This window comes from Anolis sagrei, chromosome 4 (genome assembly GCF_037176765.1).
Source record: "Anolis sagrei isolate rAnoSag1 chromosome 4, rAnoSag1.mat, whole genome shotgun sequence".
Lineage (NCBI taxonomy): Eukaryota > Metazoa > Chordata > Lepidosauria > Squamata > Dactyloidae > Anolis > Anolis sagrei.
This window is the reverse complement of record NC_090024.1, coordinates 135,711,852-135,730,269: the sequence shown is the minus strand read 5'-3', so window position 1 is coordinate 135,730,269 and position 18,418 is coordinate 135,711,852. Positions and strand designations below refer to the sequence as shown.

At 38.6% G+C, this 18,418-nt stretch overlaps 1 protein-coding gene across 1 annotated transcript in view; it reads left to right on the top strand.

The window, feature by feature from the left end:
- Positions 1-13,152: 13,152 nt before the first annotated feature.
- Positions 13,153-18,418, top strand: part of LOC132774269 (protocadherin gamma-A4-like) — a 393,640-nt gene continuing 388,374 nt past the window's right edge. Inside the window, exon 1 of the mRNA XM_060774231.2 lies at positions 13,153-15,694. Within this exon, the coding sequence (XP_060630214.2) occupies positions 13,277-15,694 (2,418 nt within the window). The 5' untranslated portion in view covers positions 13,153-13,276. The remainder of the gene's footprint in view (positions 15,695-18,418) is intronic.

Genomic DNA, 18,418 nt, shown 5'->3' with positions numbered 1-18,418 from the left:
CAGGTTGGAGTGGCACTTAACTCCATCAGGTTTGCTCCCCTTAGTCACATATCAGCTGCGGCCTGGAAACTGTTAATCTAAGATTAAATGTGATAGATTTTTCATCATTACAATAACATATGACCATAGTAAAAGAAATGAAGAAACAACAATTGCTAGATTTTGAATCTCGGTGGAAACAGTTCACCTGTTGCACATTTCCTTTTGCTTAATTAATTGCCCCTTTATTGCTATTACATCCAGGGCATCCAGATAATTTTATCTAAATGTCCTATTTAAGAGTGTGATTCTATGGTCAAATTAAAAAGAACAAAAGTTTTATCAAATGATGCTGAAAAAGAGCATTTTTCAGCAATCTTGTTTCCATAGTAAGCCCTTTTAGCTATACGGTGTATTATTTGTTATAATAGCATAGGTACATTTTAGACATTTTAGTGATAAGATTCTTTTAGTATTAGTGTCAGCCATCTTTTATGTTGGATTATGCTATCTGGTGGGTATTGTTTTCTATTCCACTATAATATATAATATTAATATATAGTATAGTGCAGGGGTTCACAAACCTTTTAAACAGAGGGCCAGGTCACAGTCCCTCAAACTGTTGGAGGGCCGGATTATAATTTGAAAAAAAATGAAAGAATTCCTATGCACACTGCACATATCTTATTTGTAGTGCAAAAACAACTTTTAAACCAGGCATCCTCAAACTAAGGCCTGGGGACCGGATACGGCCCTCCAAGGTCATTTACCCGGCCCTCACTCAGGGTCAAACTAAGTGTGAAACGACTTGAAAGCACACAACAACAACAACAACAACAACGACAACGACAACAACAATCCTATCTCATCAGCCAAAAGCAGGCCCACACTTCCCATTGAAATACTAATAAGTTTATATTTGTTTAAATTGTTCTTCATTTTAATTACTGTATTGTTTTAAGTGTTGTTTTTTTTGCACTACAAATAAGGTATGTGCAGTGTGCATAGGAATTCATTCATGATTTTTTTTCAAATTATAATCCGGCCCTCCAACAGTTTGAGGGACTGTGATCTGGCCCTCTGTTTAAAAAGTTTGAGGACCCCTGTTTTAAACAATGCAATAATTAAAATGAAGAACAATTTTAATAAATATAAGCTTATTAGTATTTCAATGGGAAGTGTGGGCCTGCTTTTGGCTGATGAGATAGGATTGTTGTTGTTGCTGTGTACTTTCAAGTCATTTCAGGCTTAGGTTGACCCTGAGTGAGGGCCGGGTAAATGAGCTTGGAGGGCCGTATCCGGCCCCCAAGCCTTAATTTGAGGACCCCTGGTATAGTGGAATAGCTACAATAGTCTTCTTTTCCACTATAGCATATAATATAGTTATATATTATAATGGAATAGTTATAATATATATAAAGTAATGTAGTATACATTAATTCGTATATCTATATATATAAATTTGTTAGGGGCATCCAACGAGGAAACAAAACTCAAAAAAACCCCCAACGAAACTTAACCAAAATTCCCATGCCCATAACACAACCCACAAGGTACAAACATATCTACTCAAAATGAAAAACAACACAACAACACACTCACAAAACGGCAAAACAACAAAACTCAAAAAAACCCCAACGAAACTTAACCAAAATCCCCGTGCCCATAACACAACCCACAAGGTACAAACATATCTACTCAAAATGAAAAACAACACAACAATACACTCACAAAACGGCAAAACAACAAAACTCAAAAATCCCCCAACGAAACTTAACCAAAATCCCCGTGCCCATAACACAACCCACAAGGTACAAACATACTTACTCAAAATGAAAAACAACACAACAACACACTCACAAAACGGCAAAACAACAAAACTCAAAAATCCCCCAACGAAACTTAACTAAAATCCCCGTGCCCATAACACAACCCACAAGGTACAAACATATCTACTCAAAATGAAAAACAACACAGCAACACACTCACAAAACAGCAAAAGAACAAAACTCAAAAAAACCCCAACGAAACTTAACCAAAATTCCCATACCCATAACACAACCCACAAGGTACAAACATATCTACTCAAAATGAAAAACAACACAACAACACACTCACAAAACGGCAAAACAACTGAGCATGCGCATTGGCGCCCAGCTGCAAGTTCCCTGGCGCGCGCACATGGCCTTCCGGCCAACGTTCCCTCTGCAGAAACCATGCCCACTCCAAGCCCCGCCGCGCCGCTTCCCGCACACACACACCCCCTGCCGCACACACACACGCAACCCCACGTTCCATCACTCCCCCCGCCACCGCATACACACACGCAACCCCACTCCCCCCGCCGCCACACACACACACGCAACCCCACTCCCCCCGCCGCCGCACACACACACGCAACCCCACGCTCCATCACTCCCCCCGCTGCCGCACACACACACGCAAACCCACGCTCCATCACTCCCCTGCCCCAATCTTACCTCCTTTTACTTCACGCCACCTCCAAACCCCACCCCGCCCCTTCCCGCCCTGTCAAAATCTAGGAAAGACAGGAAGGAAGGAAAGAAGGAAGAAAGAGAAAGGGAGGTAAAGAAAAAGGGGGAAGGAAGGAAAGTTAGAGGAAGAAGAAAAGGAAAGAAAAGGAAAGATGGAAGGAAAGAAAAGAGAGACAGCAGAAGAGAAAGAAAAAGGGGGAAGGAAGGAAAGAGATAGAGAAAGAAGAGGAGAAGGAAAGATGGGAAGGAAAGAAGGAAGGAAGGAGGGAGGGAGGGAAAGAAGGAGAGAAAGAGGGAAGATTGGCCACAGCAACACGTGGCGGGTAAAGGTTGTTATTTCTATGATTATTATTATGCTATTGTTCCTATGAGACCCTTTTAGGGGGAATGGGAGAGGTGTCAGGTCCCAGAGGCAATGCATTGCATTACTGTTATTGTTATGATGGTGGTGAAATAAAAGGAAATAAAAAGTGAAAGAAGGAAGCAAACAGGGAGGGAAGAAAGGCAAAGGAAGGAAGGGGGAGGGAATGAAGGAAAGAGAGAAGGATGAAACCAAGTAGTGAAAGAAGGAAAGAAAGAAAGAGGTAGAGAAGGAAGAAAGGAGAGAAAGGGGGAGGAAAAGGGGGAAGGAATAGGTAGGGACCTCTCTTTCATAATAGTCCAGATATCTACCTCAACTTTGATAAGTTTTACTATAGGCCACAGCAACGCGTGGCAGGGCACAGCTAGTAATTAATAAGGGATATAATATTACAATATAATAACAATTTGTTATTATTGCAATGACTGTTGTCTGAATGAAAGCTCAATACATTTTATTGATTAGCCCATTGGCCATATCAAAACATTTGCCAAACACTTTAAACACATACACATACAACGTTCAACCCACATTACAACCAGAGTTAAAATAAGCTGTTAACAAGTGGTCAGGATTCTGATCCAGATCAAATATCTGCTAAACTTGACTTGATTTCAGTCAAGATCAATAGAATCCAAAGGTAAAGAGGAGAAAACCCTGCTTAACTAACAAAAACTGACATTGGGTTGTTGTAGGTTTTTCGGGCTATATGGCCATGTTCTAGAAGCATTCTCTCCTGACGTTTTGCCTGCATCTATGGCAAGCATCCTCAGAGATCATGAGGTCGCACAAGCTACAACAACCCAGTGATTCAACTCAATAACCCTTTTTTTTATTTGCCTCCGTGCTCCTTTCTTCTTCCACGCTTCCTCTGTGGGCTTTAGGAGAGCAAGAAACTCACCAATGGTGTATCAGTGACACTGGTGTGTGGGAGGAAACCTTTCCTTTCACACTAGAAGAAGGTACAATGTAATTATGCCCTTTGGTCCTGCTCTATGCTGTGGCAAGCTTTGGAGCCAAGACCTGTCAGAAAGCAAGGTATTATTTTAAATAATTTCAAGAAAGGTAGAGAAAAACAAAACAATAAAATAATAGCTGTTGGAAGCTTCTCCTAAAACCAGGAATGAGGAACCTGCCTGAACTAATGGAAACTGGAATAACATAATACCTGTAGACAGAAACATTAGTTGCTTCACAAATGCTTCACCACAGATATATGTCTGAACTGCTGGATGTTAAAATTGTCATCATGAAATCAGCAGAAAAATTATGTAAATTTCAGAGATCTCATGGAAACAAACCTACTTGTTTCTAACTCTGTATTAATCAGTATTGTTTTGTTTTTTAATGTACTTAACCCACACAGTTTCTTTAAAAAAAAAACAAATGAGGTTGCAACTCAAGAAATAAGGCAAATTTATTTGAAATAATGCACATAGGGAGCTTGCATCATTGTGTCATGTACAGATAATGATTCCTGACTAGCCAGGCAAGTAGTTTGATATTGCAGTAAATATAGGCTAGATCAGTGGTTCTCGACCTGTGGGTCCCCAGATGTGTTAGCCTTAAACTCCCAGATTTCTTAACACCTGGTAAACAGGCTGGGATTTGTAAGCCAAAACACCTGGGGATCCACAGGCTGAGAACCACTGGGATAGATCTACACTGCCATATAATCCAGTTCAATGCAGTTAATCTGCATTCTGAAACTGCATTACATGGCAGTGTAGCTCCAGCCACAGAGTCTATTGACATTATCACATGAGGAAATTTCAGTGTCCTATGGCATTTCTGTCCCACGCTACCCATCATATGACATAGCCTCACTTCCAGCAAGGCTCTGGGGTTCAAATGTGGAGGCAGAGTCCTACAACGTTGCACAACCAACAGAGGCACCCCCCTATGTTCTATTAGGAACAATGGGGCTACCGTATGGGGATTGCTCCGCTGCCCCCCAATTCTCCACGGAGACTGGCGGATCCATTCAGAGGACCTCGTCAATGTGATGAGGTCATGTCAATCAATACCAATTAAATCACAATAACTAAACTGAAACTTCACTTTCAGAGGCAGGATTCAAGTGGCAAACTACTTCCAAGAGTAAAATTTCATCATAATTTCTATGCCTTTCCTGTTTATATGCTGAGATGTCTAGTTGGTTAACAATGAATACTGGATTAGGCTATTTTATTAGAAATATCTTGTGCAAAAGTTACCATTGAACAAGTGGTCAAAATAAAATGCTGAATTTATAACCAAATATGATGATGGCAAGATTCTTGAGGAAGATAACTTCTGGATGACATGATTAGATGCTCATCAAACTGACTGGATGGATTTGTAGTTTTGCCCTTGTGTTTGCTGACTTCTGCCATTATCACTGGAATTAATAAATAAAGGTAATTGTGAAAATTTCCAAAACAAAATTCTAAAATCAATATTAGCACAATATCCTTATTAGGTATACCCACATTACAAAGAAGTATATCCAGAGGTTTTAAAAGTGTGTTTGAGTTTTCCAGAATGCTTCATTATTAAGCAAGATGATAAACGAAACATATAGAAAATGGGGGGAAATGCAGGTTAATGTGTAAACTTCATGACTGCATTTGACTGAAAACTTAAAATGGATAATAGGAGATTGTAGAAATTCGATTTGCCTTTACAAGAAACTGGGAGTGCACCTACACTGTAGAAATAATGCAGTTTAATAGCACTTTAACTGCCATGGCTCAATATTGTGGAATCATGGAATATGATGTGGAGCACATCTCACCATGTTAAAAAAGTGGTCATGGCTCTTAATGAGACATACCAAATTAGACCACTACACTCCATACCACTGGAGAAATTATACTGTTCAGCCAGTATTGCATCACGTGACCACCTGACAACCGCTGGAAAGTAGCAGCCAATAATGAAAGGACCAAGGCATAACATCTCTGGCCCATCCCCTGTTCAGATATAAGCCAGTATGCCAACACCTTAAATCAAGAAATAGCTTTCTAAAATCTGCAGAGATATTCACAGGAACAACTCAGCAAGTAAGAATCCAAAAGTGGCAGGTTGAAACACGGAACCTCAATTCATGGCTTAATTGCTTAGTGTATTATTGTGTTAATTGTTTTTTAAATGGTTTGTATGATGTTTGCATTGAATTTTTGCCGCTGTTTGTTGTTAACCGCTCTGAGTCGCCTAATGGCTGAGAAGAGTGGTATACAAATAAAATAAATAAATAATAAATGGCTAATACCAAATGAGAGACCCCCTCCTGGGCACACAGAAGACTAGGTGACTGGGATGGCACTGAACAGATTGCACTTGGCCCCACGAGATGCAGAGCCAACCTTAAGAAATGGGGCTAAAAAGTGGAGTCCACGTCATGCGAGTGTGGAGAAGAGCAAACCACGGACCACCTATTACAATGTAGTCTGAGACCTCCCATATGCACAATGCAGGACCTTCTTATAGCAACCAGAGGGACTCCAAGTGGCCAGCTTCTGGTCAAATGACATTTAGTATAATACCAAGTTTTAAACTTGGCTTGTGTTTTTAAATACATTACAACTGTACCCTCAATTCACTTCTGACACAATAAATAAAATGGAATTTGCAGTGTTACACAATATTAAGGTTCCTCTGACAAAGCAAGCTGATGCCTTATGAAACTACAAACACCAGGATTTTATGGCATTGATTCATGGCATTTAAAGTGGTGTCAAACGACATTAATTTGTCAGTGTAGGTGCATCCTCAGATACTTTCACGGCCCCTCTTGTATCCTACTGAGAACAAGAAAAATAAGTACAAAGGTGATACTGTATTTTGGAGACTATCAAATCCTGCTGTTCATTATTCTTTGCCAAAAGTCACAAGTTCTTTAATAGTAGTAAAAAATGAGCAACTAAACAGTTATCACATAAACAAACTTTTTTTCTTTTAAATGACAAATTCATGCTCCCACCTTCCAACCTAAGGCATCGAGGAATCCTATACTGTAGATTTTAGCACACAATCCCATGGTGGCTATACTTAGCACAACTTCTACAGTAACACTGACCAGTTGTCACTCTTCTCCAATATTTTTTAACTCCAATATTAACATTGTAATGTTGTGTTTATTATATATCAGCATTTCAAGTTCTTTCACCTTGGCCCTTTCCATACAGCTGAATAAAATCCCACAATGTCTGCTTTGACTGGAATATATGGAAGTGTGGACTCATATAATCCAGTTCAAAGTAGATATTGTGGGATTTTCTGCCTTGATATTCTGGGTTATATGGCTGTGTGGAAGGGCTTCTTATGGGACTTTCTTTTTTAGTGACAATTGCACAATGATTGCGTTTATTCATGATTGCGACAATATCGGAAAACATGCTTCTTAACTAAGAGCCACACCACCATAGGTCAGGATTTGAGTACGTTCTTCATTTTCATTCTATTTGTACTATTTTAAATGTATTAAAAACAAATACTTAAGAGGAAGTGAAATTAGAGAAATATCTTGATATATTCTAACCAAAATTTTGTTTTCTTTCCATAGAATGGACTTGGAATTGTAAAGTACTCAGGGTACAAGCAGAGTAAAATATTTGGGACCCTTTTCATGTGTTGACTAGTTATTTTTAAAATATTTTTTCTTTTCTTGTCTTTAAGAAACAAATCAATGAAGAGTGAATCCTAAAACTGATGCAATTACTGTTTCAAACTCTGAGTGTCGCTGTTTGCTGTACGAATACAATTTTAGCTGTTCTTCTACAGAGAATGCACAAACCCACGTTCAGTAAGTCTGGAAGAATGGATTTGCCACAAGAAAAAATAGGCAACGTTTGGAGACTGTATAGCAGCTCTATCAAAATAAGATTTTAAATATAACATTACAGCAATCTGAAAGTGACTAGAAATGGATGAAAGAAGACTATGCTTCCAGAGAAGATTTTTCCTTTGTTTTTTTGCTGGTCATGGTTTCAGGAGCGGATTCTGAACAAATGGACAAAGGCTCTTTTCTTGGAGATATTGCAAAGGATTTTGGACTGGATGTGAAAGAACTGTCAACTGATGAAGTCCAGATAATTTCCAGAGGTATGAAACAGTATTTTGTACTTGATTTGGGATATAGTCATTTATTTTTCAGTGATAGAATTTATAGGAAGCTAATTTGCCACCAACTGGAAAATTTGAGATTTTTGTCCATGGCAAGGTGACTTTTTAGTGGCTGATTTTGAAATAGCAGTCATTAATGACAATGCACCCATGGGAAATCAGGAATTAGCAATTACCTAAAATTCTGGTTTCAGAACATGGTTTTGTTTACCAGAAACTCAGGATCCCGATCTGAGAATCATCTCTATCCAGAACTACCAACACAATGGTAACCAACATTTTTTTTTTTCTGGAAGGACACAATGGCACTGTTGGAATAAAACATGCAGAATTGGTTATTGAAAAGTTATTTGAGAAGAACAGAAAATATATAATCTGATTCTCATGTCTGCTGATTAAGGAGAACAAGTTAAGATTATTTGTATGCAAATCTGTGTTGCTGTTACAGATGTGAATAACAATACTACTGTTTTGGAAATATCCTTAAAGGATCCCAAGTCTTAAGGTTGGATGCATAGGACCTTAAAGAGGAAGTAAATTCAAAGGTAATGTATTCATTTAGAAAACTTTCAGACAAAGCTTTCAAAATATTCTACCTTGATTGTGCCACAGAACAAATATTGATCACTGGGGACGTGGATTTTGAAGATTCCAAATTTCATAAAATAGAAATACAAGATGAGCCTGAATTGCCTACTCGTGTAAGACTTATGGATACTACTGACAAGGCATCAGAGATCTGTTATACCACTTTCTAGCAAAGTTGAAGAAACTGGGTTGTTGTAGGTTTTTCGGGCTATATGGCCATGTTCTAGAAGCATTCTCCCCTGCCGTTTCACCTGCATCTATGGCACGCATCCTCAGAGATTGTGAGGTCTGAGTTGAAGTTGAAGAAAGCTCTCCTCTAAGACCTTACAAATATAAATAACAGGGATGATGAGGAAAATGGGACAGCCACATGCTCCATCCCAGGAATTATTAACAGTTATTACAGACTGGAGATTGCTAGTGTCCTTGACAGGGAGAAGTGCCTCAGAATATAACAACATATAACAACAGAAAAACCAAGGGATTCCTTCCCTTTCGGAAACTGCAATATTCATTTAGAAATATTAAATGAAAATGGCAATTCACCTAAATTTAAAGCAGGGATGGACAAACTTCAGGCCTCCAGGTGTTTTTGGCTTCAACTCCCACAATTCCATCATTGATAGAGACATGACTCCTCTATTACTGAATCCTGTAGTAGCTTACTCAAAGCATTCACTGGGAGTTATTTCCACATAGATATGTAAAAATTGCCTCCCCACTTCTCTATTAGCTCTGAGATTGAAGCTCTCCATGCCCAGCATTCCTTTGATGATGAAGAAATTCAGAAGATTCCATTCCGGATAAAGGCGCAGGATGGGATTCTCCAGCACTCAGCTCTAGCATCTCAGTAACCCAATGATCAAGAAAAACTCTACACCTTTCTTCTCACTGATGGCTCCACCAGAGTAGACCTGGCCCCTCACTCTTCTGAGCCAGGTTGTGTGGACCCTAAGGTGTGGCAATGGATGTGGATTCTGGCCAGAATGCCTGGCTTTCCTATTGGCTGATCAAGGTCATGATGGGCAGCCTACTCTGTCTGCCTCCATCGCACTCACAGTTCTGGCTCATGGTATTCCAGAAACATTCTCGGAACTGATCACCAATGAATTCTCCTTCAGATTTCCTTTTACCTGATGATGGCAGTGGCCCTTTTCTCTGGTTTGTTCTCGACCTTCCTCCTTGTTTTACTGGTCATCAAGGTGTATACATGGAAAAATTCTCATCCTGCTGACAATGGAAGTACAAATTTCAGTGGTGTTCTAATTTCACAGTTTGTGAAGATTAATACAGTCTGGGCATTTCTTTAGTCTTATTGCTTTGATGTTTCTCTAACTTCAGGTTCTTGGAAAAGCCAGATTTTTTCCAATGGGAAACTTCCAGATGGTATTTGTAAACCAGACCCTTCATTAATAGCAGATGTCAAATAATTATCAGTAGGATGCAGCTGTCAGTCAGGTGAACATAAACATGTTAATATGACTATTTCATTATAAAGTAGTGTTTTCCCTCTGTTTACTACATAGTGGGACTGTACAGATATGTTTACTAATAGTTATTTTGGTAAATTTCAGGGATATTCCAGTTTTGGGATGATAGGAAAATTTTAAACATTTTATCTATCTCTGTTTTTCAAGCACACCTAAATATCAGCTTCTACTTTTCACATAAGTTAGTTTGCCATGTTGTGCTTTCTAATTAGGAACTGGGAAAAAGCCTGTTTATTATTTATATGGCAAAATATGTTGTATGTTCTGATTTGCAAACAGATTCCAATATTTATGGGTATTTTTACAGTACAGAAAGCTTTTAAATAAATTAAACAAAACCCAAATGAAGCTTTCCGTCATACCTACTACCATGATGATTCATTGACTACTTGCTGTGAAAAGAGTAAAATAATTTCTCCCTTTGAAAGATGTACAAATACTCTCTGATTCCTGATCAGTCCTGCAACATCCAAGCTTTGATAATGAGAGACGTAAGAATAATCAGGTAAGTTTGATTTTGTAACTTTGATTATTAACACCTATTTCAGATTAAGCAAAATTATATTGAATTTGATGAGGTCTATGCTGATGTGAAGTTTCATTGGGTTTCTGAAAGAGATTTGCTTATGCTGGCTGGATTTGCGATTGACTTACAGTAACAGGACATGAAACAGAAGTGACTTTACAGCAAGGTGAGTTTTTCTGTTTTTATTATTAACATCTATTTCTGCTCATGCAGCTGATTCTGCTGAAACTGGTAAGTATGGGGAAAAGTGCCTCTCCTTAAAGCACACTGTCAGAAGTCGTGTTCCAATTCTAAATCTTCATTTGAAAATATTTTGCATTAACCTGGTTAATCAAGATTAAATAAAGAATATGTATCACAAAATCTAGTGCTAAGATGCCACAGTCTTTCTGATATGAAGGTACGTTGTGGTGTCTTCAGCCAATTTCCGCGGAATTTTATAGATAGTGTCAAACTACAGGAGCTTCCATCTTCTAGGGAATGAAACAATACACAAATCAGATTATGTACTTCATTTTGCCAATAGACACTATGGTTTAAGATGAATTACAATGTTATGGAAGACGTTTTGGAAAGAAGTGACACATGTATGTAGACTTTTCTGAAAGGAATGGACTTTATGCAACATTGCAATTGAACTAGAAGAGAGCAAATGCTCTTTTGTGGATTTTAATGTGATTTGAACATTTCAGCGTTTCCTTTTTGAATGCCTAGCTCATATTTTTGGCAGATGTAATTCGATTTATTGAAAGTAAATTAAATATAGTGTGTTCTACATTTTTATATAAATTTCAAAAATAAAAATATCACACCTGATTGTATTTGAACGAGCTCAACTTGGGAGTCACTTTTTAAAACTAACAAATCATAGCTCTGTTGCTGCTATTGCAGTGTTCATTGACATTATCCTTTGCCCAAAAATCCTTCTTTGTTGAAATTTGGATGTGGTTCAAGCTAGCTCAACACTCTTACAACATTGTTAGGAAGTGGCTTTACTTCTCAGAAAAGTGGAACAAGTCTGTGCTGTAGAACATCTACAAAATAAATGCCACATATGCAATCTGGAGACAGGTATGAAGATGGGTTTTTGCTTGACTACTCTTCCTCCCATTGCAATCTAAATCAGGCATTGTTTGGCAAGTTGGCAAGCAGATAGGATTGTCAATTTTTCTAAATGATTTGAATGAACTTAACTCTGCCGTCAAAGGCTAAAGGGCTGAGTTGATGCATCATAGTGAAGCAGAGATAGTGTGGGTAACTGGGCTGGTTTACTGAGATATCTTAATGGTAAAGAAAATATTTATTTATTTATTTGCTATACTTGTATACCGCCGTTTCTCAGCCTAGCCGGCGACTCAACGCGGTTTACAACATCTTATAACAAACAACAGTATACAGTTTAAAAGCATAAAAACACGATCCACAATACATATATCAATAAACAATCCAATTCATCTCTTGACTAAAATCGCGATCCAGTTTCGTCGTCCAAATTGCCAGTCCTTCAATCATTACACTTATTGCACTGAGTTAACCGAACGCCTGCTCGAACATCCAGGTTTTTAGTCTTTTCCGGAAAACCATCAATGAGGGGGCTGATCTTACCTCCATGGGGAGGGCGTTCCATAGCCGCGGGGCCACCACAGAAAAGGCCCTGTCTCTCGTCCCTGCCAGCCGCACCTGTGAAGCAGGCGGGATAGAGAGCAGGGCCCCCCCAGAAGATCTTAGGGTCCTGGTGGGCTGATAGGCTGAGATACGTTCGGATAACATTCTCTTATTGTGTGCTACCTCAACACCAGTCTTCATCACAAAAAGGCTCAACAGTTTAGAACCTGTGACTTCCAGAAGCTTTCTTGATACCTTCAGCCAAAGTGCCTAGTTATGCAGAACAAAGTTCAATAGCAGGAAGAAGAATGACTTCTTTGTGGCAGGCACACAGGATGTAGGAATGCAGTGAAGAAGGTAGTGTGCTCAACCCATAAGCACCATGCATTTCTGGGACTTATGTCTTCATTTTGGGTGGACAGGGACAAATATATACACACCTTTATTGTGCACAATGCCAAAAAGATTCTAGAGGTAGTAATGAACCCATTTGCACAATAATAAAAAGAATGGACTTCATTTGCAATTTAAATTAGGCAAAAATTGAACTTAATATAACCAGAACCAGAAATTGGAAGGCAAGACATCAAGGACAGGTACTGGGGAAGACTGAGTATAATATTGACACACACTTTGTAGACTCTGTATTACCCAAGCATTATAAAATAACACAAATATTAAAGGATAATCTCCTGTTTCTTATTTTTGTGGTGGCAATTTTAAAATTATCACTGATACATTTTATCATACATCAAATTTCTAAACTGTCAAATACATACCTGAGAGTTTTAAGGTCAATTTTAAGCTGAAAGGAATGAAAAGTTATTTTGGAAAACTTCTCTTTTTGTCACTTCATTTCTAAAGCAATGCATTTATAGCTCAAGACATTGGGTGTCGCTGTTTACCACTAAGGAAAGATTCAGATAAACCCATTGCAATATAGAAACACAGTTTATAGCTGTCTCCTCTGAAAGCAAAAGGAAAGACAAAATCTTGTTGGAAGATTTAATCAATCTTTTGCATATTTGTGGAGAGGGTCAGCTTAACACCAGTCTACAGAAATCAAGAACAAAAGATAATTATCATTATTTATGGACTGAAGGATTCAAACCTTGCAAAGGCAGGTATGATTACTATTGAAGCACTCTGGAGTTCAGGAAGACTACTATCCTGCATTGTGTTAGTAGCTGTGTTTCAGGCAATTTCTGGACAGATCCATTATTCCATTCCTGAAGAACTGCAGAAAGGCTCTTTTGTGGGGGAAATCACAAAGGACCTTGGAATTGATCTAAAGCAACTTTCAAGTGGAGCTGTTCAGATTATTACAGAAGGTAGGACACAATATTTTGCCCTCAATTTCCAAAATGGTCATTTATATATTAATGAAAGAATAGATAGAGAAGAAATATGTAGACGTCTATTAACTTGTTTAATAAAGATGGAGATTCTTGTTCAGGAACAGTTGAGGATTTATACTGCAGAAATTGAAATTGAAGATATCAATGACAATGCACCAACATTCAAAGTGGAGAAATTGCATTTAAATATCCTGGAAAGTATGCCCCTAGGGTCCCGATTTCTTCTTCCAGATGCACAGGATCCTGACTTAGGAATCAACTCTTTACAAAGCTATCAAGTCAGCCCTAACAGATACTTCATTCTTGATGTACAATTGACAGCAAGTGGAACCAAATATGCTGAGTTAGTATTGCAAGAGTATATGGATCGAGAAGAAGAGGCTTTCCATGATTTAATCCTTATAGCTAGTGATGGAGGAATTCCTGCCAAATCTGGAACAGTGAATATCAAGGTTGTGGTTGAAGATGCAAATGACAATGTCCCAATTTTTTCACAATCTGTTTATAAAGTGGCTGTTACGGAGAATCTTCCTATTGATTCCCTACTAATAACAATAAATGCTACTGATCTAGATGAAGGAATTAATTCAGAGATAACTTACACATTCCGGCAAATATCAGAAAAGGCATCAAAAATATTCCATTTGGATCCCAAGACTGGAGAAGTAAGGTTGAGGCAGAACATAGATTTTGAAGAAAGTCCTGAGTATGAAATAGAGGTTCAAGCACGTGATGGAAGGGGATTATCGGACCGTGCAAATATTTTATTGACTGTTACTGATGTAAATGATAATGCACCTGAAATTGCAATTACATCTCTAATTAATATTGTAAGTGAAGAGTCCCCAGTGGAGACTGCAATTGCACTTTTAAAAGTAGTAGACAGGGACTCAGGAGAAAATGGGATTGTCATTTGCTCCATTCTTGGTAACCCACCATTTCATTTACAAAAAACTTTTGATAGTTATTACAGCTTAGTGACAGACAGAGCATTGGACCGAGAACAGACCTCTGACTATAATGTGACTATCACAGCCACAGATAAAGGAGTTCCTTCCCTCTCCACAACAACAATTATACCACTAAAAATACTGGACAAAAATGACAACGCACCAACCTTTAAAGAGAAGTCGTACATTTCTTTCATCTCAGAAAATATTCCTGCTGGAAAATCTCTCATAAAATTAAAAGCAACTGACCCAGACTGGGAAGAGAATGCCAGAATAATGTATTCAATTGTTGAAGGAAATATGAAGGGCTCTCTTCTCACCTCTATCCTCTCAATTAATTCTGAAACTGGAGTAGTCTATGCCTTGCGCTCCTTTGATTATGAAGAGATCCAGGAGATTCGGTTCCTGGTCAAGGCCCAGGATGGGGGCTCCCCACCACTCAGCTCCAATGTCTCAGTGACCCTCTTCATCCTGGATGAGAATGACAATACTCCAGAAATCTTATATCCCTCTCCTCCCACCGATGGCTCCACTGGAATAGAGCTGGCCCCTCGCTCCTCAGAGCCAGGTTACCTGGTCACCAAGGTGGTGGCTGTGGATGCGGATTCTGGCCAGAATTCCTGGCTCTCCTACCAGCTGACCAAGGCCACAGAGCCAGGGCTCTTCACTCTGGGACTCCACACTGGAGAGATCAGGACATCCCGGTTCCTAATGGAGAAAGATGCCCTCAAACAAAGTTTGGTGGTTTTAGTAAAGGACAATGGGCAGCCCCCTCTTTCTGCTTCGGTCACAGTCACAGTGGTGCTGGCCGAAAGCATCCCAGATATGCTCACTGATCTGAGCAACATTTCTGTTCCTGTGGACCACCCATCAGACCTTACCTTCTACCTGGTAGTTGCAGTGGCTTTTGTCTCTTGCTTGTTCTTGACCTTCCTCCTTGTCTTACTGGCCATCAAGCTACACAAATGGAGAAATTCTCAACTTTGTGAGAATGGAAGTGTGAATTTCAGTGGAGTTCCAGTTTCACAGTTTGTGGGGATTGATGGTGTCCGAGCATTTCTTCAGTCTTATTGCCATGAGGTTTCAATGACTTCGGGATCTCGGAGAAGCCAAATTTTCTTTCCAATCGGAAGCTGTAGAAATACCTTGACACCACAGCAGGCTCCCAGTAACCCAGATCCTTTGTTAATAACAGATGAAGCGAACAACATTCTGGGGGATGCAACTGGCAATCAGGTGAGCATTCACACTTCAATACCTTTGATTCAGTATGAAGGCAATAAAGGCATATATGCATGTTGACATTTCAATAGATTTCTGAGGTTTCTAAACTTGGCCATCTGGTTACTTCAGTGGCACAAATGTCAGAAGTGAATCACGTCTTCAGACATCTATGTTTATAATATAGGAACTTTGAATTCTGATACTTTCAACTTTAACTGAAGAATACTTCTTTGAACATTTCTATCTCTGGTTACATTGACATCATGTACATTGATTTTTCTTCTGTTTGTTGTATGAAAACATCTCAATACTGTTTTAAATTAGAATGTCTAGTTTGTGATGAACTGATGTACTATTTGGTGAAATAGTCATGGCCATCTCAGAGACTTTGTGACTGCTTTGTCTTTATTCATATAGGCTATAACCTCACGAGTTTGTAGTTCTGACATAGAAAGAAAAAAGTCTCCTTTGTTAGAATAGAAAGCGTTGTTGGATAGGATCCACACTGTTTCAAAAAGTTTTTTGGATCGTGACCATCACTTTCATTTTCATTGTCACCAGCATTGTACCATGGTATTTAATGGAGAAACATGAATTTAAAAAAGGAAGGTTCCTTTTCAATGGAGCTTAAAATTAACATTTTAATAGATGAGAGATAAAGTAATCGAGTGATGATCTGAGAATGAAAGACTGGAAAAGACAAGATTGCATTAGTCAGAATAGAACATTACTGCCATAAAGTATCAGTGTGGAGGGATGATAAAAAACAAAACAAAAACAGAAACCTGAGCTAGACTTTGCAAGGCGTAAGTCCCAGAAATGCATGGAGCTTATGGGTTGAGCACACTCCCTTTTTCACTGCATTCCTATAGCCTGTGTGCCTGCCACAAAGAAGACAACAGGTTCATTTGTGGAGGAATCATTTGAAGATGAATCTCCAGTTTTGGAAAAGTAAGTGATAGGTACACTAAAAGCAACTTGGAGAAACAAATAACTAAGAACATATGACATACCAATAGAGATGCATCAGTCTAAAGAGGAAGAATCTACTATAATTCTAAAACTAAAATCTGTCAACAAATATGGAAAACAAAACAATGGTCCTCATATTAAAATTGAATAATACACATTCCAATTCCCAACAGATTGCCGTAACCACAGGACCATTACACCAATTTCTCATGCAAACAGATGCTCAAAATTATACAACATTTTTTCCCATATAAGGAATGAGAAATGCCAGATATCCAACTGAGTTTAGTAAAGGAAGAAGCACTAGGGATTATATTTCAAATATATGTTGAGTAATGGAACACACCAAAAACTTTCAAAAGAAAATCAGGCTATGCATTGGATTCCTTTTAGTGGGTGTTCCATAATATTTAATTGCCCTGGCGTGTAACCTGTACTAGTACAAGAGGCTATTATTAGAACAGAATACAGAGAAACTGTATGGTTTCTAATTGGCGACTGGATCTGTTTAACTCAGATGAAGGAGGCATAAGAATGAAGGAAGGAACAACAACAATTTAAGACAGGCAGGTGATACCATATTACTAGAAGAAGAAAAATCAGAGGCTTGGAAACTTTATTCAAGAAAGTCAAAAAAGAAAGTGCAATGGCAGGTTTACAGATGTACATACACAGAAAACAATAATGATCATAGACGAGTTACATAACTTTAAAGTAGACAATGAAGACATTGGAATAATACCAGATTTTCCATGCCTTGGCTCAATCCTTTATTAGAATGGAGACTGCAGTCAAGAAATCGGGAGACCATGGCTTGGAAGGGCTGCTATGAAGGAACCAGACAAGATGCTGAAGTGTCAAGATAAATAATTGAATGCTAAAGTTAGGATTGTCTGTGCCATCACATCTGTGCATGTGTTTGAGAGAGAGAGAGAGCAGGACAGTGAAGAAAGCTGGGAGGAAGAAAATGAACTCATATGAATTGTGCTGGAGAAGAGCTCTGTGGATACTGTTGATGCTAAAAGCCAATAAATGGGCATTGGAGCAAATCAAGACTGAAAGCTCTCTAGAAGTCAAGGTGGACTAAAGTAGAACTGCCATATCTTGGCCATATCTGAGAAGATATGACTCACTAGAAAAGACAATATGGTTTGATAACATAGGAGGGAAAGAGGAAGACTACATTCCAGATGGATAGACTAACTCAAGGAAGGCACTGTTGTCCTGAATATGCAAGAAAAGAGTTGTTGATAAGGTGACTTGGAGGTCTCTCATTCATGAAAGCACCAAAAGTCAATGTCGGCTTCACAGCACTTAACAGCAACAATACTTGTAATACTTCAACTTCATCCCCAAAAGGGATGAAGAAGTTATTAAAAATATTGAGCACCATATTTTCCCAGAGTGGAGAGTGACTGTACTTATATTTCCACTATACTAAATTTAGAAATATCTGTAATTGTTTTGGAAAGAACATTTTAATTGCACAATTGCTTAGAGCCTCATAATTACTTAGAAAAATTAATTGTTATGCATAACCAAGCACTATTGTTTACTTACATTATAGAAAGTATCAAAAAGAAAATAGTATGGTAAGATATGTCTGATCAATAGACAACTGATTTCTTGAAAATCCAGGATACACTGCTAAATTGCTTATATAGACTGCATCACATTAAGTTGTAAATTCACCACAGATTGTGGTGAATCCCTTGGGGCCTGGTGTGGGGAACCCGTCACCCCACACCCCGCATCACCCAGCTT